At 41.2% G+C, this 23,628-nt stretch overlaps 3 protein-coding genes across 3 annotated transcripts; 1 reads left to right on the forward strand and 2 right to left on the reverse strand.

Moving 5' to 3' along the window:
* Nucleotides 1–64: 64 nt before the first annotated feature.
* znf654 (zinc finger protein 654) lies at nt 65–14,203 on the reverse strand. Its single transcript, XM_053477248.1, has 9 exons — nt 14,072–14,203; nt 10,839–10,984; nt 10,642–10,723; nt 8,833–8,968; nt 8,519–8,721; nt 8,287–8,423; nt 7,791–7,932; nt 2,395–6,211; nt 65–1,110 (listed from the first exon to the last, which is right to left on the reverse strand). The coding sequence occupies exons 1-9, from the start codon at nt 14,183–14,185 to the stop codon at nt 1,100–1,102; spliced, it is 4,788 nt and encodes a 1,595-aa protein (XP_053333223.1). The 5' UTR covers nt 14,186–14,203; the 3' UTR covers nt 65–1,099.
* Nucleotides 14,204–14,886: 683 nt separating this feature from the next.
* On the forward strand, nt 14,887–16,128 carry cldng (claudin g). The gene is made up of 2 exons (XM_053477287.1): nt 14,887–15,006; nt 15,380–16,128. The coding sequence occupies exon 2, from the start codon at nt 15,409–15,411 to the stop codon at nt 16,036–16,038; it is 630 nt and encodes a 209-aa protein (XP_053333262.1). The 5' UTR covers nt 14,887–15,006; nt 15,380–15,408; the 3' UTR covers nt 16,039–16,128.
* Nucleotides 16,129–17,015: 887 nt separating this feature from the next.
* htr1fb (5-hydroxytryptamine (serotonin) receptor 1Fb) lies at nt 17,016–18,153 on the reverse strand. The gene has a single exon (XM_053477285.1). The coding sequence runs from the start codon at nt 18,141–18,143 to the stop codon at nt 17,034–17,036; it is 1,110 nt and encodes a 369-aa protein (XP_053333260.1). The 5' UTR covers nt 18,144–18,153; the 3' UTR covers nt 17,016–17,033.
* Nucleotides 18,154–23,628: the final 5,475 nt, after the last annotated feature.

Raw genomic sequence — 23,628 nt, forward strand, 5'->3', positions numbered from 1 at the left:
AGGTAGTCATAATGTTATGGCTGATCAGTGTATACACAAATGACACAGAAAATTCGACTCCGTTGTAATACACGTTTAATTTTTTTTTTTTGTAGGCCAGAAAAACTCTTGATATATAAACCCACTATATTAACCCATCCCTATTATATATCGTTCAAACTGTCCAAACATTTACATAAAATACAAAAAGAAAGAAAAAAAAAAAAGAATATGAATAAATTAAATTAGTAAATCAATGTCCTTGTGTAGAACAGATCAGTCATGCCTCGGTTGTGAGACAATTGATTCTTCTCATTGTTATTTGAGTGTTAAGAGAAGAGCTTTAGAAATATATATATATATATATATACATTAATGTCATGAGAGGTTTCGTGACTGCCACCGATCGCACTTTTCGAAACAAATTGTCTTTTTCCCCAGCTCTACGATGTAAAATATATCATCAAATACTGCTCTGTCATCATTTTATCTTTCATTAAAACTTGTGAGAATTGATTTGTCCTCCGTGCCATATATATATATATATATATATATATATATATATATATATATATAAATATATAGGCAAATCCTTTAATAAATCTAAATCGGTGACGAGCGACTGGTTTGCTCGTTAGAGTACAAAGGAATGCGAGACAGCCAGATCTGGGAGATTAAATGCTAATAAAAATCTGTGACAAAAGTTCACAAATAACCAGATATTTTCCAAAACTTGCTGAAAATTCCAGCTTTCATTGCCATTGCAATTATATCGACACTTTGCACTTCTTGAAGCAAAAAAAACAAAAAAAAACAAGTCTATCGCAGGTCGAGGTTGAGGCAGAATCCTCCTTATGACCACAACGTTAAACCTAGCGTTGTTTTTCAAATACTGCAGCACACTTTAAAACAGAATTCGCAATGGAGCTCTGCATCTTGTCACGCGCTGCAAATCCGCAGTGGTGTGAGTAATACAGGACGTCTCTCTCTGAACCGGTCCAGGGAGATGTCCAAGCCGTCAGACAAGCTCTCAGTTTAATAGCCTTTTTATCAGAACGGTCCTTTTTTTTTTTTTTGTCGTTGACTTGATTTTTTTCACCGTCCACAGCAGCAGTGCTCTTTAGAAGGCATCTATGAGGAAAAGATGGAAAATAGTTAGAAAGCAACATGATGTAAACGGCTTTTCACTGTTACAGGATTTAAAGTAAGATTATACAGAGAAAAAAAAAAACAAAAAAAAACAAAGCCCTGCTGAACGTTCCGTCCTTGCATCAAGTTTTTAAACTTCCACTATTATGCACAGAGATTTCTAAGGACACAGTTTGCACTGATGACATCATGTTTAAACATCAACGAACCAGACACGGGGGTAAAGCGTTCTCAGAAACGATGCCGCCACCATAATGTGAAAACCCCCTAAGAGACGAAAAGATGATACAGATGGGGATAACCATCATTCACGCTTTTATAAATATCCAAAGTTTAAAAAAAATATATTATTTATTATTGTAAATGTGACTAGGTTAGCGTGCGCCACCTGTAGGATCATAGAGGAACTGCATTTGAGAATCTCAAATGCAATTGCAGTCAAACACAAAAGAATCATGCTATGTAACTACATTAAAATTTCCAAATTTTTAATAGATTACCAGGTTAAGGTAGAGCTCAGTGTTTATTAAATTAAATGTATTTAAATGTATATTTGCACCTTACAGACTGTTTATATATATTTGTATATTAACCAAATTTACTGTTTACATTTACCCCTCTAATTTCAGCAAACATACCCTAAATGATGATAGCTGAACATCCTTCTACCATGCAAAGTTACATGTCCCATTCACTACGTCCATGTGTGTGTCCGAGTATCCAGACCTGAACCCTATTGAGCACCTGTGGGACGTCCTTAAGTGGAAGGTGGCAAAGTGCCATGTGTCCAACATCCAGCAGCTGCATGATGTCATTATGGGGGAGTGGAAGAGGATCCCAGTAACAACATGGGAGAAGCAGCTCTGGAGATGTCCAGGCCCAAGAGGATTAAGGCCGCGATAGATGATAATGGCCACTTTGTTTGACAATTTGGACACAGTTTTGACATGTTCACTTAGGGTGTACTCATTTTCATTGCCAGTTATTTAGACAATAAAGTCCCCATGTAGAGATTGCCATGCAATTGGACATTGACTACTCTAAAGTAGATCTAATTTTCATTTCTATAGTTTTTGTCTCTTGAGAACAAGCCTAAAATAAAGTGGATACATGAACAAGGTTTGACCAAAATATATAATATAGATTTCTTTTATAATGATTTTCAACATGGCTAGGATTTCAATTTTTACATTTTAATTCTGAATGATTTTCTTTTTATTATAATAATAAATAATGAAACAACTCATGTTTTTAGACTGCACTTACTTTCATCATCTGAATCGAAGCCGAAAAGGGATGTGCATTTATCCCGGTGCAGCTGGAGCTCCTCCTCACCATCGAAGGACGCGTTACAGCGCGAGCAGCTCTGCCTCTTGACGAGGACATCATCGTTCGACTCTAGGCCTTTGGCAGGTGCTTGGGGCCTCCTCCACTTTTTGGGCATGCTAAGATACAGCTCGTCCAAGTATGCCGAAGGAGGGAGTCTGCTGAACGGCTTGACCGCCACCTGCTCGGACTTCGCGTCCTGCTCTTTCATGATAGCAGGGTGCGCTTTAACGCCGGATTCATGCGCATGCTCGCCGTGACCGTTGACAAGCCGGGAGCTCTTGCTGCCGTAGTTCACCGAGCTTCTATTTAGCGTCAAAGGCTTTTCATCTTCTGGTTTTTGAGCTCTCAGTTTGCTAATTTCACCTGGTGGTGGTGGAGGGGGTGGAAAAGGTGGAGGTGGATTCTCGTTATCTGTTGAGATGCTTTGAGTTGCTTGTTGCTCTTGTTGTTGTTGTGCTGCTGCTACTTCTGGAGCGCTCTTTACTCTTGATGCTTTGAGGCCGGGTTTGTCCGCACCCTTCTCAGTGGAAGTTACTGTTTTTACCGTTTTGTAATGATTCTTTTCATGGCTGTACAAATCCTTAAGGCTGGTGGATTCCACCGTGCACGCAGGGAAGCAGCAGCTCGCTTTCAGAGGATTGTGGTCCCTCTCCATGTGGTCACCCACGTCCGTCCGTGTTTTAAACCTCTTCTGGCAGGCCACGTGGTAGCACGGGTGTTTGAGGTTACCCCGGTGAGAGACCACGTGGTCGAAGAAGTGCTGAGGACTCCAGATCCTTCTGGCACAAAACACGCACTTTTTGGCAGCAAGGTTGTAGAAGAACTCAAGGGCGTTCGTGTCACCCGGGTGGTGGATGAGGACGTGCGAAAGGACCGGGCCCGGCATGGCTTGGAACGTGCAGGCGTCTACGGGACAGCCGACCGCAGGGGTACTACCAACTCTCCTCTTCCGCAGAGTCTTCGGGGTCTCGCTGGATTCCGCCTCTGACCCATTTTTCTGTTTTTTTACATTCTTCTTTTCCGTAGCTGCTTCTTCATTTTTTCGTTTCTTCTCATTCTCTCCATACTTTTTCTTCTTTGCCCTCGGTTCCTCGAGCAACTCTGAGTTTTTACTTTCCTCTTCGGTATTATTGCTGGTCGCCTTGTCAGCTTTGGTCCTGATGTTATAATTAACCCTGTTACTTTTCGCCGTCTTCTCAGATTTCTCTAAAATAGTCTTTTTCTCTTCTTTTCCTCGTGCTACATCTTTATCAGTTTTGAGACCGATGTCTTCCTGACGCCACCACATTTTCCGCTTCTTTTCCGTTACTCCGTTCAGCCTGTGAATGGAACCGTCCTTGGGTGCTGAACCGTCTCCCCCCGTCCTCACTCTCAGAGGCTTTCCTTTCCTACCTAGCTTGGCCCTAAGCAGGCGTCCCTTGTGCTCAGACTTCTTAATCGAACCTCTTGTTACGTATCTTATCGTCTCGTGCGGGACGCTCTGCTTATCGTCCTTCGCGCTAATCTCTTTTTGCTCTGGTGCTGATTCGGATGTCTTCGCGTCCGTCTCCTTCAGAGCCGTTTCGGCCTTATCTGAGCTTTTCTCCGTCTCGCTCTGAGTTCTGGCTTTCCTGGTCAGTTTTAATCTCATTAGCAGTCTTGACTTGATCTGTGCGAATCCAGGCTTTGCTTTCTTCGGCGGCGACTCTTGAACGGTCTTTTCGGGGCTTCCGGCGGCTTCAGTTACAACCTCCTCGCGCTTCTTGGTCTCGACCTGACTTTCCTCCTTACCCAAATTTTTTATGTGCTTCTGGAAATGCTGCAAGGCTCCACGAGTCATAGCCAGCTTGTCACAAAACATGCACTTCTTTTCATTCCGGTAATGCCACAAAGCATGGCTAAGAGGCGTCTCGTAGGTTTTATTGCAAAGCTTGCACCGGCGTTTGGTCTGAGCATCAGGTACAGCAGAGGAGCCGTAGTCTCGCGGCGTCTCGACCTCCACGGTCTGCTGCAACGCCTGGTCTTGAGCTTTCGATTCTTCCAGAACGACAGGAGTCTCAAGAATGATTTCGGCTGCGCTCGTGTTTTTCGAGCCGTCTGCCACGTCCTCGACTCCGTGTTCATGAGTGTCCAGGATTCCTTTGGGGGTACAAACTTGACTTTGGTGTACAAGTTCAGGTGTGCTATTAGGAGGAAGAGGAGGAGGAGGTGCGTTTTCAGAGGTAGAAATACTGTCAGTTTCTTTTTCAGACGTTGTACAAACGTAATCAGTAGCTTTGTCAGGTGTAGTACCAAGACTAGAAACTTCCGGGGCGTTTTCCAGCACTTGAACACTACTGTCAAACGCGACGCTAGCGCTATGATCTTTGGGAGAATTGACCGCAGTAGTAGTAGTAATAGAAGTAGTGATTTTACCATCAGCTTGGACTTCAGCTGAAAGCGATGACGGATCGGCTCTGTCGCTAACAACGTGGATCTCCTGGGTTTCAGCAGCGGTCAGTGAGGTCACTTTAGTCCCGTCGACTGGTTCACTCGGATCCTTTACAGGCTGAAGACCATCTTCTTGCTTCACGGCGAGCGGAGCTGCTAATGCTGCAGTATCCATAAGGTGAAGGAGCGAAGGGCTTCCCTCCTCTTCAGGCACTTTTGCGTAGGTGTGGAATTTTCTAATCGCGACCATGATGTCCTGTGACTGAAAGTCGTCTTCTTTCCATGAACAGGGAGGCTTCTCGAACAGCAGCTGAAGGAACGAGTCCGGGGCTTTAATACAAGGCCCCGTCTGAGCTCGGTCGGAGCGACGCTCTGTGGAAGAAGTCGTTCTGGACGTGGACCGGCCCTGGACGTCGACAGGCAGCTCGACTTCGTTATCAGGGTACGAATATTCCATGGTGATCTCGATGACAGGCGTGTCGACCAAAAGGCCCTTGAGCGAGCTGAACGGGTTTGGTTTCCTTCCTGGTTTCTTCGGTTGCCCGGGAGCAGTGTTTTCTTCCAGTGCGGCCAACTGTTCTAAAAGCCATCGGGGTTTCCTGCCCCGCCGTTTTAGAATATTTTTCTCTGCCTGTCGAGTGAGAAACCTCTGACATCTGTTGTTCAGCTGCCCGGCATGATTTTGTGCCGAATCCAGCTGCCTGAAGGAACGCCGGACTGAAAACGGCTCCAGACCCTTGCCGAGTCGCGACCCTGGTTTCCTCCCTCTCCTCTTATACTCCAGGATTTCGGAAGACACATCAGCAGAAGCGCTCGGGACCCGTTCCTCCTCATTGTCTCTACTACCAGGCCTCTCTTCCTGCCTAACCGCGGTCCTGTCTGGCTCTGCCCGGCATTTGCAGTGCTCTCGGACGCAGTAACTCGGGCCCCATGGGTCCTCCTCCGTGATTTCACAAAGGGCGGCTCGGGCTACCTCGTCCCTCATGAGCTTCAGGCAGTTTGTTTTGATGTTCAGAAGGCTCCAGAATTCGGGGTCGAAGAACAGGCCCTTTTTTAGGATCCGGATGACCTCAAAGCGAACGTTGTTCCTGACGTGACTGGCGTCCAGATGGTACTCCAGGTCTGGGTGGTTGTACAAAAAGAAGACGGTCTTGTAGGCCTCGACCGTGCGCTCCAAAAAGAAGACGAGCAGCGCACAGGCTCTACAGATCTCCAGGTCATTGGGGAACAGGTACGCAATGGTTTTGTAGATGAGAGATTTGGTGACGGGGTCGTTCTTGAGGTCAGTCTGAAGGGCCTGGGCGCAGAGCTCCACGCAAAAAGTAAGGCCTTCTTTTCCCAAATTCTGAAATAAAAAAAATATATATATTAAGAAAAATAAGAAAAGAACATGATTAAACATACAATACTGAGCTACAAAAATGTATTTATAATGCACGTTTAATCCTAACATAGTTGACCAAAATGCTGTACGGTACTTTGACTAATTCTATTAATAAAAATATGTATATTTTGTCCACTTAAAGCCACATTAAATAATAGGAAATGTTTGTCAAGGTTAATTCCTCATTCTTCTTGAAAGCTCCTCTGTTCTACAGACAAAAGATCTGACACTGGAGACTCCTTCAAAAACCCGTCATATAAAAAAATCTCCAAACAGAAAACCTCAATTATCATATCACCGATTAGAGTGACCTCTGCTATACAAAAGCGTGTTTTTAATCGGCTGATTATATCCATGTACATGACACTGAGGATATGAATTGTTACTATAGCAATGATAAGGTTTTCAAGATTCAAAGAACTTTATTAATCCCAAAGATCCATTTGAAATATAAAGCAGTGTTTTCCACACATGGAGCATACTATGGTGGACCACCCAAGTATATTTGCCAAACCTTTTTAACAAGCTGTCCATCTGACACCCGCAATTGATCAAGTAGTAGCGGACAGTTCCCTCTCACGTTACCAGAACAAACAGGTACAGGAGTTCTAGCACCAGCGCAATGTACAGAGAGACGATAAATACAGTGGATGCCAGCTGCAGTAAAAAGTACGCAGAGGCCGTAGTGATGATCAAACATGCACAGTTAACAAACCGATCTTTTTCTGATACATCATGTAGAACCAAAATTATTATTACTTTAAAAATGTGTCAATGAGATGAGGTCGCAGAAATGTCAAACTTAAAAATGCACATATTATCTGGTCGCAGAAACAACTAAAATAAATCATAACACACATGATTTAATAAAGCCGTACCATTTCTGACTATGCGACCCATTTTTTAAAATTTGTTTAAATCAAAATATACCTGTATAGTTGGGTAAAATTAAATAAAATTAAGTTCATCAAAACGCATTGGTATATACCACAACCCTGTCTAAAACTCCTGATTTAAACAACGAGTTTTCACTCCAAATTTTTACTTTATATTTTATTACTCTTTATAGAAGTTTCTTTTATGCAGAAATGTTTTCAAAAGCATCTTTTGTCATATTTTTGTATGTGCCCAAGACCTTTTCACAGTACTATAAATAAAACAGTTGTTAGGTTTTACTGAGCTTCCTGGAGAATATAAGTTCTTCTGGTAACTTTTCTACACTCGCTCCTTTCTACTTTTATGCAAATCTCAGGAGCGTACATTAGGTTTTTTGTTTCCATCTGAAAACTGGTCTGTCTTCTATTATATTTTTTTCTTTACAGCCATGCATATATTCTCCTGTAATGTTATTTATTTATAAATTTTTAAGTTACATATGGAAATACTGAATAATTTTATACAGAATTATGCAGACATGATAAACATGTATGACAAAATTGGTATAGCATATAATATGGTGCCTACGACTTTTGCACAGTACTGTGTATATATATTATAAGATTTTTTTTTTTTTTTATGTATGTACCGTGTGTGGACATACCTCGGACAAGATCACCTTCATGAATGGAAAGATTGCTTTGACGTTGGTGGCTGACATGAGCAACGTTTTGCATTCTTGCAGGAAGTGTTTTCCCGGGGCCTTCACTCGGAGGAACAATTTGCACCAGATGAAGACCAGATCCCTGAGAAGGACCAGACGATACACACAGATAGCCTTTAAGTGCAATGTACCACAACTCAACATTTTCACAGAACATAATTAACACTCTTACTACTATCCAATGATGTACACTTTAAAGCACTTTTTATAAGTCGCTCTGGATAAGAACGTCTGCCAATGCCTAAATGTAAATGTACTACTAAAATTACTAAAATTCAACCATGATAATTGTAAATAATGTCATTAATCACATAATCACAATAAGTTCAGTCGATTTTTATTATTATTATTTTTTTTAAGAATCCAACCATGATATGAAGTCCAATCTGCTGCTGACTCAGACACTAGTGGTGTCCAACGCTATTTCGGAACTCACCAAAGGTAGTACATGTCTCCGCTTCGGAGCTGCTGCAATAGGAAGCCTTTGCTAAGCTCCAGGAGCAGCTCGTCCTTCTCTTCATTCTCTGCAATGCAGAGGATCTCCACTGCATCCTTCCCGTCGATCTCTGCCATCTTTACAGATCCAAAAAAGGAAGGAGAGAAAAAAAGTTTAAAATTATGTTGTTGTTTTTTTATATATTTCTCGAATCAGACCGGCAGGAACACACCTCCATGTAGACGCGTTCTTGTTGAGAGGACTTCCAGAGACAGGAGAGGTAGGCCTGCTTGAAGAAGAGACATCGGCCTGCGCTCGGGTTCTGACTGCACTTCAGGGCTAGCGCCATGGCCTCGCGGGTCCGCTCACACGCCAGCAGGTAACGAACGCGCAACTCGAAAAACATAAACAGCTCAGAGCTGAGGTACCGGTCAACTGGAGAGACGACGGTAAAATGTTAAGTTTTTTTAACGCCCAGGAGCTGTTTATGAGCATATAACGAGTAAAAAAAAATAAAAAATAGATAAATAAATTAACTATTCACACCTTCTTCTTGTGGTTGCTCCACTTCCTTTAGGATTCCCTCCAGTAAAGGACTAGCCCAAGGACCTCCATCTCTGATAATGTGTCTAACCTGCAACAGGTACACGTTCTGGTACCTCACTAGACTCGAGTGGCATTCCTACACACGGAAAAGTACGAGACAAATTAAGATGGGATCCATCCAGTGTTTCCCCACACATAGAGTATACTCTCTCTGCGATTGATTAACTAGTCAACCAATTATAAAAAAAAAAAAATTATACACACATACAAAACAAAAAAATTTACACACATACAAAAAAAAAAAATTATACACACATACAAAACAAAAAAACTTGTTACAATATTTTAATACTAAATTTTTTACTAAACGCTATATATAAATTTATATACACACTGTTGCTCAAAACGTTTGGGATGACTTTCTAACTCCGTGGCCGTTTCCTGATTTTTATTTCTTTCTACACCGTAAAACAATACTGAAGGCATTTATTCAAAATACACAATAATCACCAGTTAATATTGAGATGTATCTGCTACTTATGATCTGTAAATCCTTCATAACGGCTCTAATCTGATTCTAATCTAATTCTTGTTAAATTAGTGATTTCTGAGGCTGGTAACCCTAAATGTCCCCTCTGCAGCAGAGGTAAGTTTTGGTCTTAGCTTTGGTCTTTCCTGGGAAGGTCTTCATGAGAGACAGTTTCATTATGCGTTTTGCAAATGCATTTGACAATACTGTTCTTGCAGGGACTGTTCCAGAATATCTGAACCCCGTGTCTTAAAATAACATCTGACTCTCGATGCTGTTACATAATTACATACGAGTTATTTCAAGGTTTTGAAATCTCCAGTACAGTAAAACCTCGGATTGCGAGTAACGCGGTTTGCGAGTGTTCCACAAGACCGACAAAGATAGACACAGACAGACTTCTCCTACTTTCACCTTCTTACACTTTTTCTCTCTGCTTTACACAGAAACACTGCTCTGTCGCGATTCAAATGTCATTAGAGATATTTCTTGTATATTTTTAAACCAATAAAAGTGTTTCCGTTGTGTGAGCGTATGTGTGTGTGTGTGTGAGAGAAAAGAGTGGAGGAAGGGTACTGTGGAAGACGAGAAGAGGGAGAGGAGAAAGGGGCTCCTTACTTTAGCTTTACACACATATACACACACAAACAGAAAAACATTTATCTGTCAGATTTTTTTTTAAAGGTAGTGTGCGGGTTAATTTGTTTTAATTTTACTTTATATTTTGTGTTCATTATTTTATGTATTTATTTTTTTGGCTGTGGAACAAAAAAATTGAGTTTTCATTATTTCTTATGGGAATTTTGATTTGGTTTACGAGTGTATAGTATAAGCTGCTTTCCGGAACGAATTATGCTCGTAATCCAAGGTTCCACTGTATTGGTAAATCACTCAACAAAAACAAAGTGATCCGAAACTTTTGAGTGGTAGTGTGGGTGATAATATTATGAAAATAAAATGACGATATTATTACTATTACCATAATATATTAGACATCATACAATTTTTCTTTTCCTGAAGTGCAAATTAATGTTCTCTCTCTCTGCACACACATATATATATATATATATATATATATATATAGTTAGATATATAGTTATAAATATATAAATGTAAAATAAATATAAAATATATAAATATATGTCGGCCCGCTCTGATGGCTACCACCGCAAGATCTGTGGAAAACAGTGTCATCACATGGCTTAACGTTAGCATGAAAAAGGTGACAGCCTACTTGTTAGAACTTCCTGAATTAAAAGGGTCGGAGGTGATGCAATTACCTGAAATGAGTCCAGAATATCTTTTAGAGGGTCCTCGGGGAACTCGTCTCTCCCAAAGAACAGCAGCAGCTCAAAGACGCTCCTGCGGTCGTGTGAAATATTTTTTTTTAACGGTTATTTTCGAATCCTTCGGAAAGTGTTTCTGCTTATCAAACTTTCTTCAGAAGTAAAGAAAACTGTGATACTCCTATACTCACAGAGCCAGACTGCTCAGAGTGTAGCGCACGTGCTCGCAATCAGACGGGAATGATGCTGTGCCGCGGACAAACGCGCACAGGGCGCTCCTCAGGACTTGCAGCTGTGGAAGGGGCACCTGCCATCGACTCGTGTATTCCTCAACCAGCTGTGAGGCAGAAAGAAAGAAAACCAGAATTGGGATATAATTGGAACGGTTGAGCTCTACAAAAGAGGAAATGAACAATAGAAAGAAGAGAGTGAGTCAGGAATAAAAGAAAAAACTATTTTTTTTAAAGTCTTTACGACCAGGAATGGAATTCTAACTAAAACTTCTACAACAATTTTTCAACTACAAAAGGTGTCATGGGATCGAGTCATTACTGATAGTGATACCATGATCGCGTGACGAACAGAATGTGTTGTACTCTTTCGCTCGAACGGCCCAGCTAAACGTTTAAAATGTTACTGACACTTTATTTGACTACGTTAGATCAGCTCATCATCTGTTCACGCCTGCAGTAGGACATGAGGTGTGTAGTGTAGGAACATGGCGCACAAAAAAAATAAATAAAGACTTATTGTACACAAGAAGAGATGGAATCTCATCCCTGGTGCTCAGGATACCGTCCTTGATGACTAAAATTATGCGTTTGTTTGAAATATATTACACAAAAACCCAGGTGTACACCTCATTGTCAGCGATCGCCATCTATACAGACGGTTATTTATATATTAAAAAAATAAATACGTAAACTACTTTGAAAGGTCTTGTCCTGCTCACGTGTGCATTTTGTTAAAGGTGCAATTGATTTTTTTTTTTTTTACTATTACTTTATATCACCAATAACCATCAGTAACATGCAGAATGCAAGTGTTACTGTTATAAAACTAAATGAGTCTACACCATGGAACAAGCCTGAAAAGTCATTTGGAAAACTCATTTGGCTTTCCAGCCTGTAATACAGGATTGTGGTCCTCCGCCGAGTCGTTTTAATGACAGAGAGCCCACAGTAGCTGGGTGAAGGCTTATTTATGCTTCTGTGTGAGAGTCTACGCAAGTGTGAGCGTTTAAACTTGCACTGTGGTGTGTCCATGTCACACGAAAATTACACCAACAAACCACTGGGTTACTATCCCAACTCTACTGAGTCCCTTCACCACTCAGTTGTTTTTTTTAGTAGTTATAGTTCTAGGGAGAAGTACGACGTAGGGTACGGTGCAACACAAGAGTTGACACAGAAGTACAAGTCAGGCTTAACTCTCTTGCGCAGGCCTTAGCGACATGTACAAAACCTTTACAAACACTATCTATACAAATTAACCGCACGTGTTCTTGACTGGACAAGTTTCTCGTCTTTTAACTAAGCAGAAGCCGATTTGATGTCGGAAGGGACTGTTTACGTTACTGTGATCCTGAACACTGAACTCTACCATGGCTGGAACAAACTGAAGAAATTAGGAACATTTTAGGAGACTGTGTGTTGTGTCATAACAGAAACATTCCAACTCGTTATACACGTCATATAAACTCGTTATAAACTTTTAGTACATTTGTGTGTGTGTGTATGGAATTGTACATAATTTATATGTAAACCAGTTCCCTCACGAGATTAATATAGTCTATCCATTTATATTATGTGTTTATAAGTGTGTGTACACACACACTGAATAAGTTGTGTAGTGCATTCTATTACTTTTTATTATATTTTAGTGTATTCTAATACTTTAGTTTACAAAGTATTGTATGTTTTTTTTGTAGTGTAAATTCCTTTATTTTTGCCCCTAAAAGAGAGAGAATCAACACACACACCATGTAAATACATACATATATACACTGAATAAGGTGTGCAGTATAAAGTGAATCCCTTATTTGACCCAACACACATATACACTCACATAGATAGATAGATAGATAGATAGATAGATAGATAGATAGATAGATAGGGACTTGTTCCTCAGAAAGACTCAAATTAAGACAATGATAGATAGATAGATAGATAGATAGATAGATAGATATCAATCTCTCTCTCTCTATATATATATATATATATATATATATATATATATAGAGAGAGAGAGAGAGAGAGAAAAAGAGAGAGAGAGAGATATCAATAATACATGGGTGTGTGTGTGTATTTATATGTATAGAAGTATCTAATTATTTATATGATGTAGTGTATTGTAGTGTACAATGTATTGTTTATTTGTTTTGTAGGGTAAAGTGCCTTTATTTTGCCCCCTTAGAGAGACTCAATACACACTCAAACAAACAGATGCAGATAGAAATAGATAGATAGATAGATAGATAGATAGATAGATAGATAGATAGATAGATAGAACTCACATACATCTATACACATCGTGTACACACACATTGTATCTCTCTCTCTATATAGATAGATCTATCTATCTATATATATATATATATATATATATATATATATATATATATATATATATTAGTGAATAAGGTGCGTAGTGTAATGTAAATCTCTTATTTGAAATCTTAAAGAGACTCTACACACACACACACACACACATATATATATATATATAAAATTTGAAAATTGTTGAAACTCAACAAACAAAATGATCACTTGTGGCTGAAACCCAAACTAACAAACCCACAGCCTCAGTGCAGACACAGGATCCTGATTCATCTACACATACACTACACCCTTATATAATATTCTATCTCTCTCTCACTCTCACACACACACACTTTTTCGTGCTATTGAGTTAGCTTCACTTCATTCAGCTGGAGCTCGATTGTTTTGGAATGTAACTTAGCAAGCTAGTCTGCTAAGCTAGCACACATCTTACACACACACACACACACCTGCAAGAAACAAGTAAAAGTTGACACTGTTGTTTTTTAAACATTGTACTAACTTATCGGGGTGCACGCGCAACCCAAAATAAATAGCCCTCCACAGTGCAGGAGGGGGATCTCGGCTGAGAACGGCTACCATACCACACACACACACACACACACAGACACACACACACTAGCGCACTAACTAGCAAACTAGCACGTAAAGGCGTAAGGTAACGCGTTACATCCTCACGTGCTGTTTAGTATGCTAGTACGCTAGCATGCTAGTTTTGGAAGAGCCGAGCCTAGCCTAGCCTAGCCTAGCTCCCTTTTCATTATCCAGGCTTTAGCATTAGCTACTCGTTGAGCTCTATCTCTTTATATAGATATAATAATCCCTCTCCTTCTGTTTATCTGCGTGTTTTTTTACAACCTCACCTCGCAAAACCTCGCGCAATACGACCTGCTCTGCAGTCGGCACTCGTCGTTCAGCAAACTCTCCAATTCTTTCTTAAACCTGTCCAACTCCAGTTCACTCTCCTCTTCCGCCATACTGCTTGTCTAACCCAGCGCGTACCACACACACAGCCGCTACCGTTCACCTCAACCAAACCTCACAGCTCCGGGGACCCAGAACTTTGATTGGACGATGAGCTGTCAGTTTCTCACGCTCCGGCCTCTTCCTATTGGTTAAAACTCGTGTCAATCATGGCTGGCTTCAGCTCAATGTATCTGATTGGTCAAAAGCGGGGCTTTAACTTTTTTGCTCTTAGCTCAAAAAAAGAAAAAAAAACGAACAGAATATGATGAATTAAATAAATGAAAAAAAAACACCATCGTGAATAAGCGAATCAGCCTTTTTGTTTTCACAAATAGTTTGTAAATTTATTTTTTTTAATAAAACAGCAACATACACACACATACAATTGCTTCGAATAGTCTGTTTAATAAAATGCACATACCCCAAAAACACACGAAAAATAATATTATAAAAAATATTTCTAACACGTTATTATTAACCTTTTTAAACATTTAAGTTGCATATTGAACTTTATTCAGTTGAATTTTCTCTCAATACATCCACACAGCACTTCTGTATCACGTGATTCTTGTGGTCGTCACGTGACTTAATTAACTTTGCGTATTAACCAATCAGCGAGTAGAAATTAGCACGAGCGGCCCTATATAAAGCATGACAGCATACAGGAAGCTGTGTACTCTCTTGTTTTGGCATGTTGGTCTTAAAATTTTTATATATTTTTTAAGTTAGTTAACTCTCTTTACAAGCGGTGACCCCTGTAGTAATTTAAGACAGTTCTTATGATTTTATTTGTTTGCTTTTATTGGTATTGCAAACAGGTTAGAGCATCCAGGTGAGCTGTTGCTGTCAGTTTTAGATGAGTTTCTTTACTTGTTAGTGTAAAACTGGTACAGCTGTAAAATCATTTGTGCTTAATTTAGACTTGTTTTTTACTATGTAAATTATTGATATGTAATTCTTGACTTCTCATTTTGCATCAAATTTTGCATATCTGCTTGCTTTTGTCTAATTTGAAAAAATGCAGTTGAAGTTATAAACTCTTATTTTGCACTGTTAACACAATTGTGCTTCATTTCTTGTTTTATCTGTAAGTTATAAAATATGGCAAATGTTTTTCGGTATCGTTCCCATTGTGACATGTACTATCCAATGCCCTAGAGCAATATTCTTTCAACCTTGTCTCCCCCCCCCCCCCCCCCTTCCAGATTGAATCCATCTCAGCCTAAAGAGCACCATGTCTGCAGGGCTACAGATGCTTGGTACCATGCTAGGGATGCTTGGCTGGCTGGGAACCATTGTGGCCTGCGCTGTTCCACAGTGGCGTGTGACGGCTTTCGTTGGCAGCAACATCGTGACGGCGCAGGTCGTCTGGGAGGGTTTGTGGATGACCTGTGTGGTGCAGAGCACTGGCCAAATGCAGTGCAAGGTCTATGACTCTATGCTGGCTTTGCCTGCAGACCTTCAAGCCTCTAGGGCTATTCTCGTCATCGCTCCACTGGTCGCTCTGTTGGCCATACTCGCTAGCGTAGCTGGAGGCGAGTGCACAAATTGCTTGGAACAAGGCACTGCCAAGGCAAGGGTAGCTACTGCAGCTGGAGTTTTCTTTCTTATTGCAGGGGTTCTGAGTCTCGTTCCACCCAGCTGGACGGCAAACGCAGTGATCTCTGACTTCTACAACCCGTTGGTGGCTCAGGCACAAAAGAGGGAGCTGGGGGCGTCCGTCTTCATATGCTGGGCGGCTGCAGTGCTGTTGGTGATCGGAGGAGGACTTCTGTGTACCTCTTGGTCTGGGGGTAAAGGAAAGCAAAAAGGCTTCTACAAACCAGCGTCTCAGACCAGTAGAGAGCGTGCTGCTTATGTCTGAGTTTGTGATTTTTGTTTAGCTTTATCATGTTTGTTTTAAATAAGTGTTTTTTTTTATTTCTGTAAATAAAACCTGTTTTAATTACCTTCAGTTTGGTGGCAGCTGTCTGACTTTTAATATCCAGTAGATGGTGGTGTTGTGCTTGGATCTCTTTTGAAATGCCACCTACCCCTTTATTTAAAAGTGGATGAAACTGTGTACTAATACACGTGCATATCAAGACCTGGTATATTGAGTTTTTTTTTTTTTTTTTTTTGAGCAATTTCCTGAGTTGAAATTGGGAAGGAAAACTAATAATGCAATATAAAGGCATTTGAATGCAGCTGAAGATAACCTGATGTTTACAAGATAAACAAGCATTGGTGTGTTCATGTTGTGCTTGCATTTCAAAGACTTTAATCAGAACCTCTTCTTGTTTTGAACAAAAAAACAAAAGCAAATGTCTTCAAAGGAGTGAAACAGCTGAAAACACTGGCCACACTTTTATTAAGATAAGAGGGAAAAATATCAAGCATGTATTACATCACATTATTAATTGAGTTTTGAATATGAACAGGTTGCATCTTTCCAATTGGGTTTGGAAAATGAATAGCCAAGAGGAGTGGGTTGGACAGTGACATGACCGTTCGTAAAGATGTCATGTTGAAGGGCTGAAACTGCCTTTTTTTTTTTGTGTGTAAATATAAAAATATTTAAAGGTGAACTTGGATAGATGTAAAGTCAGTTGGCACCTACAGTATTCGAGTCTACTCAACAACCATTACCTTCAGTCATTGGTGGACTTGATGCAACAACTGCATTTCTGCATTGTTTTGGTCAAAGCTCCAGGAAAATTCTTTTTTTTCTTTCTAAAAAGTCCAACTACTCATAACCATTAATATTTATATCTGTGCAGTATGTTGCCATTCTCAAGTTTCCAAAATAAGCCTTTTTAAACATTTTTACTTCAAGTCTTAATGAGCTCTTGCTCTCCGAAGTATCCTTTGACATAGAGTTCACCTGTACTGGTTACGACACAAAGGTACGAGTTTCTGAAAGGCTTTTTTAAAGTCCTCATTGAAGATTGTGTATATTAGCGGGTTGATGAGGGAATTGAGATAGCCCAGCCAGGTGAGGAAGTCCGCAAGCAGAGCCGACGTACTGCAGGAAAGGCATGTGTTCACGATGACCTCCTTGAGAAAGAAAGGTAGCCAGCAGATCACAAACGCTCCGAGGATTAGGCCAAGAGTGAGAGCTGCACGTCTTTCTCTGGCCCCCGGATTCCTTCGGCTCTTGAACACCCGGTTCGTTGTGGGAGTTATCTTGACACGCTCGCCATCTGTGGACGGTTCTGAAAAGGACTTTTCGGTGGGGCTGAGCGTGTCCGGACTAACTGGAGCCGGAGCATCCCTGTCTGAGCTCATGACGACGCTGTTGACCGACTGCTTCACCAGGCGGCTGCTGCCTCTCCGGTTGCGCAGTGTCTGTGCCGCCCGGTAGATCTTATAATAGAGCACGAGGATGAGGATGAGTGGGATGTAAAAGGCGCCGAAGGTTGAGTAGACGGTAAAGGCGACGTGGTCGTGTTCCATCATGCACTCCATGACTCCTTCTTGTTCCTCGCTTTCTTCGGGCATCTTCCTCCATATGAGAGGGGGCAGCGAGACAAGTACCGACAGCACCCAGACCACTACTATGGTCACCGCTGCTCTCTGAGATGTGCGTTTTTGCGAGTATGCAACAGCGTCCGTGATGGCGCGGTAGCGGTCGTGAGCGATGGCGGCCAGGTGCAAGATGGAGCAGGTGCAACAGGTAACGTCCACGCCCAGCCACAGGTGGCACATTGCAGGCCCAAGCACCCACGTCTCTTCCGCTATGTATACGATGCTGATTGGCATTACCAGTGCGGCGACCAGGAGATCAGTGACGGCTAACGAGCAAATCAAATAGTTAGCTGGCTGGTGGAGCTTACGGGTGACCAGAATGGCTGTGATCACCAGAGAATTGATAATAGTTGTGGCAACAGCTAGGATGGAGAGCATCAGGCAGAGGACGATTTTACTTCCACTGGTCCCAGCGTCCGGATCATCAGACGGCTCCCCCAAGGAGCAGTTTACGGGATCCATGGTTTGGAACAAACCTAGGGAAGAGAATTCAAATAAATAAGTAAATAGTGTAGGAATAATTACATGGCTTTAGTACAGACAGTTTAGTGGCTTTTTCAAATGAAGTGCCTTCTTCTGGAGAAAGATAAGAATCCCTACATTTTAATAATATGTTGTGACTATTATTTCCTATTTTTGTCCATACAAGCGGTATACAATGGGTGACTGTTATAAGAACATATTTATGAGAATAAAAACGTAATCCCTTGCTACACTAATGCACTCAGAGTAACACTAATAGAAAGCTTCTCAGTATGCCAGAGCCACGATCAGACTGCCTGAAACCCTGGCCTCCCAGGAACTCCTTTAATGATCTAAACATGTGGAAATTGCTTGGACTGTATGGTGGATGTGGCAATAACTCCCAAAAGAGTTCCTACAGTGTTGGTGAATGATTGTGTGGACAGTCCCCACGGACTGATGTGTCTCTTTCACAAGTCGGTGACAAGTTGAGTCGATTCTCAAGGCCACGGCCTCGGCCATGTTTGCACCATTCGGATGTTTTACTGTGGCTAAGAGTCTCATCAAAGTACTGCACTTGAAGTCTCCTGGAAATGTCAATCGAAAAGTTATATCTAATTTCAACAGAATTTGAAAGAATCCAAGTTTGACTTGAATGCCCCATGTACTGTATATAGACACACACATGCGCACACACAGTGGCTCATATTTCCCACTACAAAAACTAATATCATTCAGAAAAAAAGCCATTTCTTTTCTGACAGCTCTGACTCATTCTGTCAAGTGCACATTGCCCCACTTGGAAGAAAGCTCAACACGCGACACATGCACGACTGATTCACCATCTTCCACTCATACACTAACCTTTTATAAAGTGTTAGATTAATAAAACTGCACAGGCTTACTAACTGACTTACTATTGTATTCATTTAAAGCTTCACTTGCTGTAAAACTAGTATTACAAAAAAAAAAAGGCCATTTATGTAATCTTATTGAACTCTATTAGAGTCTTGCTTTATTGAAGCACGTAAATGGAGCACTAGAGAATAAAGATTAAATTCTTGAATACATCCCGAACTCTCGTTCCTGACAGGTAATCAGTGTGGGTGACATGGTGGCTCTGTCTTTAGCACTGTTGCCTTGCAACTAAAAGACTGGGGGTTTGACTCTCTCCACCAGTCTGTCTGCATGTTCTCCCCATGTTTGCAGGGTTTCCTCCAGGTACTCTGGTTTTGCCAGATGGGTGATGGCTTGGCACCTCATCCTGTCCCTGGGTTAGGCTTTACCCACCATGTGACCCTACACAGTATAAGCGGTATAGATAGCCAGTGCAGAAAACTGTATATCTTGTTACATGATAATTTGTAGGATACCTTTTTCCCTTTTAGCTGCTCCCGGCACAGGGTTGTCACAATCTCAACACAAGCTTGGCACAGGTTTTACATCGGATGCCCTTTCTGACGCAACCTTCCCATTTTATCCGGGCTTGGCACAGGCCCTGCATCCAGTGGCTGGGGTTTGGGTGGGAATCGAACCCGGGCATTCTGCCTGGCAGGCGAGAAACCTACCACCGAGCCAACAATGCCCAACCAGGTATACATAAATAAATGTGTGAATGTTTTGTTTGTTTTTTTGCTTTATCTGTTGATCTGTTATTTAGATTAAATTATTCAGTCACATTAGGGAAGTACTTTAGAGTGAGACTTTATTGCATCCATGGATTTCACAGTATAAATACCAAAATAACAACTATTATATAAAAAAAAGTGTTTATACCATACAACAGTGGGTTATATGGGTTCGGTCATTTAAGTTGTGTCTTAACATAACTGCTGACAGTCTGGCTGTTCTCAGCAATTCTATCGGGTTTTTTTTTCCTCATAAGAAAATTCAAGGGTGAAGAAGTTGTCAACCTGCAATTTAGGTTGTATTCAAATGCAGGTTTAAGTCCGGTCAACAAAGGCAAATACACAGTTGGGAAATCCAAGGCCCGAAGCAAAACGACGGATTACGAGAGAGAGCTCTAGGACGTCTAAGGAAGACACGGGTGAAAAGCAAATAAACAAGGTGCAGATGGAAGAGAAAACAGGCACTCAGACTTCTAAACAAAAGGCTTAGTGAGACGTCGCAGTGAATGAACTTACAAGGGATTTTAAACAGAGCAGAAAATTCGATTTTGGATTGATTCCCGTCCAGTATGTACTCGCATGGTTCGTGCAGCCTTTCTGGCACTTTCGATGTGATTTAAATTATTATATCGCATAGAAGATTATATAAGATAAAGTATACTGACTTTAACCTAAAAACTATTCGCAATTCGAAAAATTTCAATTTTGTGATTCTTGATACTTAGAAACGATGATCTGTTAATATAAAAAAGTATATGAGCTTTTAATTTGTTTGCTGTAATTCATAGGCTCTTCGGGGCACATTGGAAATGTTGAATTATACATCGATCTGCCATAACATGACCACTGACAGATAAACTGAACAACAATGATTACCAACTGATGAAAGGATCATGAGCACCCAGTTCTCACTCATGCTCGGGGAGACCGAAGGACAGCCTGTCTGGTCCGATCCCATGGGAAATCCAATGCAGCAGAAATCCCTAAAAAAAAGTCAATGCTGACCGAGTTCGCCACAGCCCACCATGCAATCCGCCCATCAACCCAGTCTTCAAACTCCCCAGATCCCAATCTGATTGGACGCCCAGTGGATTTCCTGGACAAACAAGAATCCACAGACGCCCTACCCCACAACCCACAGCACCAAAACAGAGAGATCTGCGACCAACATCGTGGTGCCCAATACCACAGCGGGCCCTTAAGGAAACCCAAAACATCCAAAAGGTGGTCATCATACTCATATTCCATTGTTATGGCTGATTTCTTCTTACAATGAGTTTATAAAAACTGCACTTAGCACTCCATATAACCTGTAACTTTCCTTCTCTGGCCTATTAAATTGGAAAATTGCATAATTGAATTTCCTGTTTTCCTGCACTAACTCAGACCATTGTGTCTTCTGCTTCTTGGCTGCAAGCACATGTGACACTCGTTCGTACAGTAGCTTATTTTTGCCCATGTCTTTTGTGCCCATTCTGCCACGAGAGCATTAGTGAGGTCATGTGAGGAGGCCTGAGGTGCAGTCAGTTTCTGGTTCCTGTACATTCCAAACGTCTTTAGTGGATTGAGGTCAGGGCTCTCATGGAGCTTACTTATCATGCCCGAGCAGGTTTGGGTGCCTTAGTTGGAGTGAAACAAAACTCTAATGTTACAGTAGACAAGACATTCTGGAGATCACCTCAAATAAGAATCCTACAAGGATATACAGTAGAGACAAGGTATTTGGGAGAAAATTTCATCACCTCATACGAGGACATTCAGGTTTCAGGAGGTTAGGAACCCAGATCCGTCAGATCTGTGTGTGTTTTATAAATTGTCTGAGAGTTTGGTGCTGTGGAAGGAAACCGGAGTACACAGAGGAAACCCACCAAGCACAGAAAAAAACATGCAAACTTCATGCACATAGACCTGAGGTGGGAATTAAACCCCCAGTCCTGGAGGCCACTTTATCACCGTGTCGCCACCTGATGAACACAGATTTGCTGGAAGATTTTCTTTTAGATGTCACTTTCTAATACATTGCTCCAAAATCCCACATGTATGGGGTGTCAGTTGGGTTTAGATATGGTCACTGTAGAAGGGATGTGATGGACAAAATTTTCAATCTCATTAAACAGGCGAGTCAACTGGAAAAGATCACGCCCATCAGTGCATGAACCACATTTGAAAAGTGCACCCACGACATATTAGAGTTATTGTTGTAATCAATTTCTGACATTTTGAACAAGGTTATCTGTCCTATAATATCATATTATCACATAATAAAAAAGACCAAAACATCATTGCCACCCAACTACCAGCCACTGAACGTCTTCACCACAGTAGAGCATTATCAGGGACTCCTCCTTTCCAAGTCACAAAGTTTTGACCTCCTTCTAAACAAGGGAATGTACAGGAACTTTCACACCAAAACCATCAGATTCAGGTCCAGCCTTTTTCCCACAACCATCACACTGCTAAACACTACACTGTTAAACCACTCATCGACTATAACGCTTTATCCTGTATACAGGATCACAGGGGGTTCCTGAAGCCTATCCCAGGAGACGTAGGGCACAAGACGGGGTACAGGCACCAGTGTATGGGGACGTAATTAATTACATTACAAAATTACTGTCTTTAAAAGTAATCAGTTACATTACAGCGTTACTGTACTAAAAACTAACTAGTTCGAGTACTTTTCCATTGTAGAAAATGAAAACTCCTTTGTGATTCCTCATGCATGTTGTTTTAGTCAAGACCTTTATAATTATTCTACCATCATCACTCAGCCAAGTTTGGCCCATAATCTGTTAACTACTAATACCCCTATTTCACCTAAGCGGTTTCCACGGCAGCCATAAGTTCTGTTCATCATGATTCACCGCGAGTTTTGGTGCTGTGATTAGTTTTCCATCTTTCCACGCATCGGTCCTCGCATAGTCAAACCGCATAGGTGAGATAGGGGTATAACAGCAGGAATAACAGAGGGGGAAGGGTTATCAGGGGCGGGGCTTGTAGGACGACTTTCACACACACACACACACACTAACGGATTGGGAATGACTGCTGTCTGCTCATGGATTACATAAATTGTCTGAATAACAGATTACATTTTTTTTTTAAATAACTAAATAACTGACTACCTGAATGGCGGACCTAACGCGTTAGATTACTCGTTACATCAAAAAAGTAATCCAAGTACTCTAACATGTTACTCCCAACACTGCAGGACACACACTCAGACATGACCCTGGCAGTTTGGAAAAAAACTAATAATGTGATCTGCATGTCTTTGGACTGTGGGAGGAAACCAGAGGAAACCCACCAAGCACAGGGAGAACATGAACAAAGACCCTGAGGCAGTAATCGAACCCAGATCCTGGAGAAGCAAGGCGACAGTGCTATAACCTCTAAGCCACTGTGCTGTCTCATTTAAACCACTTCCACCTTGTTACCTGTGATATATTTCTATATTTCACTGTAGTATTCTGTAGTTCTATCTATCTATCTATCTATCTATCTATCTATCTATCTATCTATCTATAACAAAGCATTCCTTATTTGTCCTGCCAATGTATCTGTGACTAACCGTAGACCTATTCAGTACTGTATGTTGAAATGAACTTTCAATCCTCTGCTAAATTGCTTCTGGATGTTTTTAAAGCCTCATAAGCCCTCCTGGTGCAGTGTGTCATGTTTATGCTCATCTCAGAAATGTTCCACGTTACACACCATATAACATGCATTTCAAGTCATAACCTTCAGCCGGTTTCAGCATACTGTATTACTTGTCTCTTCCCCTCTGATTTTGTGGTTTTCTCTCTCACAGGCACAGGAACCTTAAATATTTAAGCCTCTTACAACTTCAAAGTTTT

Source organism: Clarias gariepinus, chromosome 18 (genome assembly GCF_024256425.1).
Source record: "Clarias gariepinus isolate MV-2021 ecotype Netherlands chromosome 18, CGAR_prim_01v2, whole genome shotgun sequence".
Classification (NCBI taxonomy): Eukaryota; Metazoa; Chordata; class Actinopteri; order Siluriformes; family Clariidae; genus Clarias; species Clarias gariepinus.

Excerpts from the sequence above, each read along its gene's own strand:
- znf654 (XM_053477248.1), bottom strand. The coding sequence starts at position 14,185 with ATGGCGGAAGAGGAGAGTGAACTGGAGTTGGACAGGTTTAAGAAAGAA. Across the intron at positions 10,985-14,071 it reads ATTGCGCGAGGTTTTGCGAG|CTGGTTGAGGAATACACGAG; the intron begins GTGAGGTTGTAA and ends TCTGCCTCACAG. Across the intron at positions 6,212-7,790 it reads TGAAGGTGATCTTGTCCGAG|AATTTGGGAAAAGAAGGCCT; the intron begins GTATGTCCACAC and ends TTTTTATTTCAG.
- cldng (XM_053477287.1), top strand. The coding sequence starts at position 15,409 with ATGTCTGCAGGGCTACAGATGCTTGGTACCATGCTAGGGATGCTTGGC.
- htr1fb (XM_053477285.1), bottom strand. The coding sequence starts at position 18,143 with ATGGATCCCGTAAACTGCTCCTTGGGGGAGCCGTCTGATGATCCGGAC.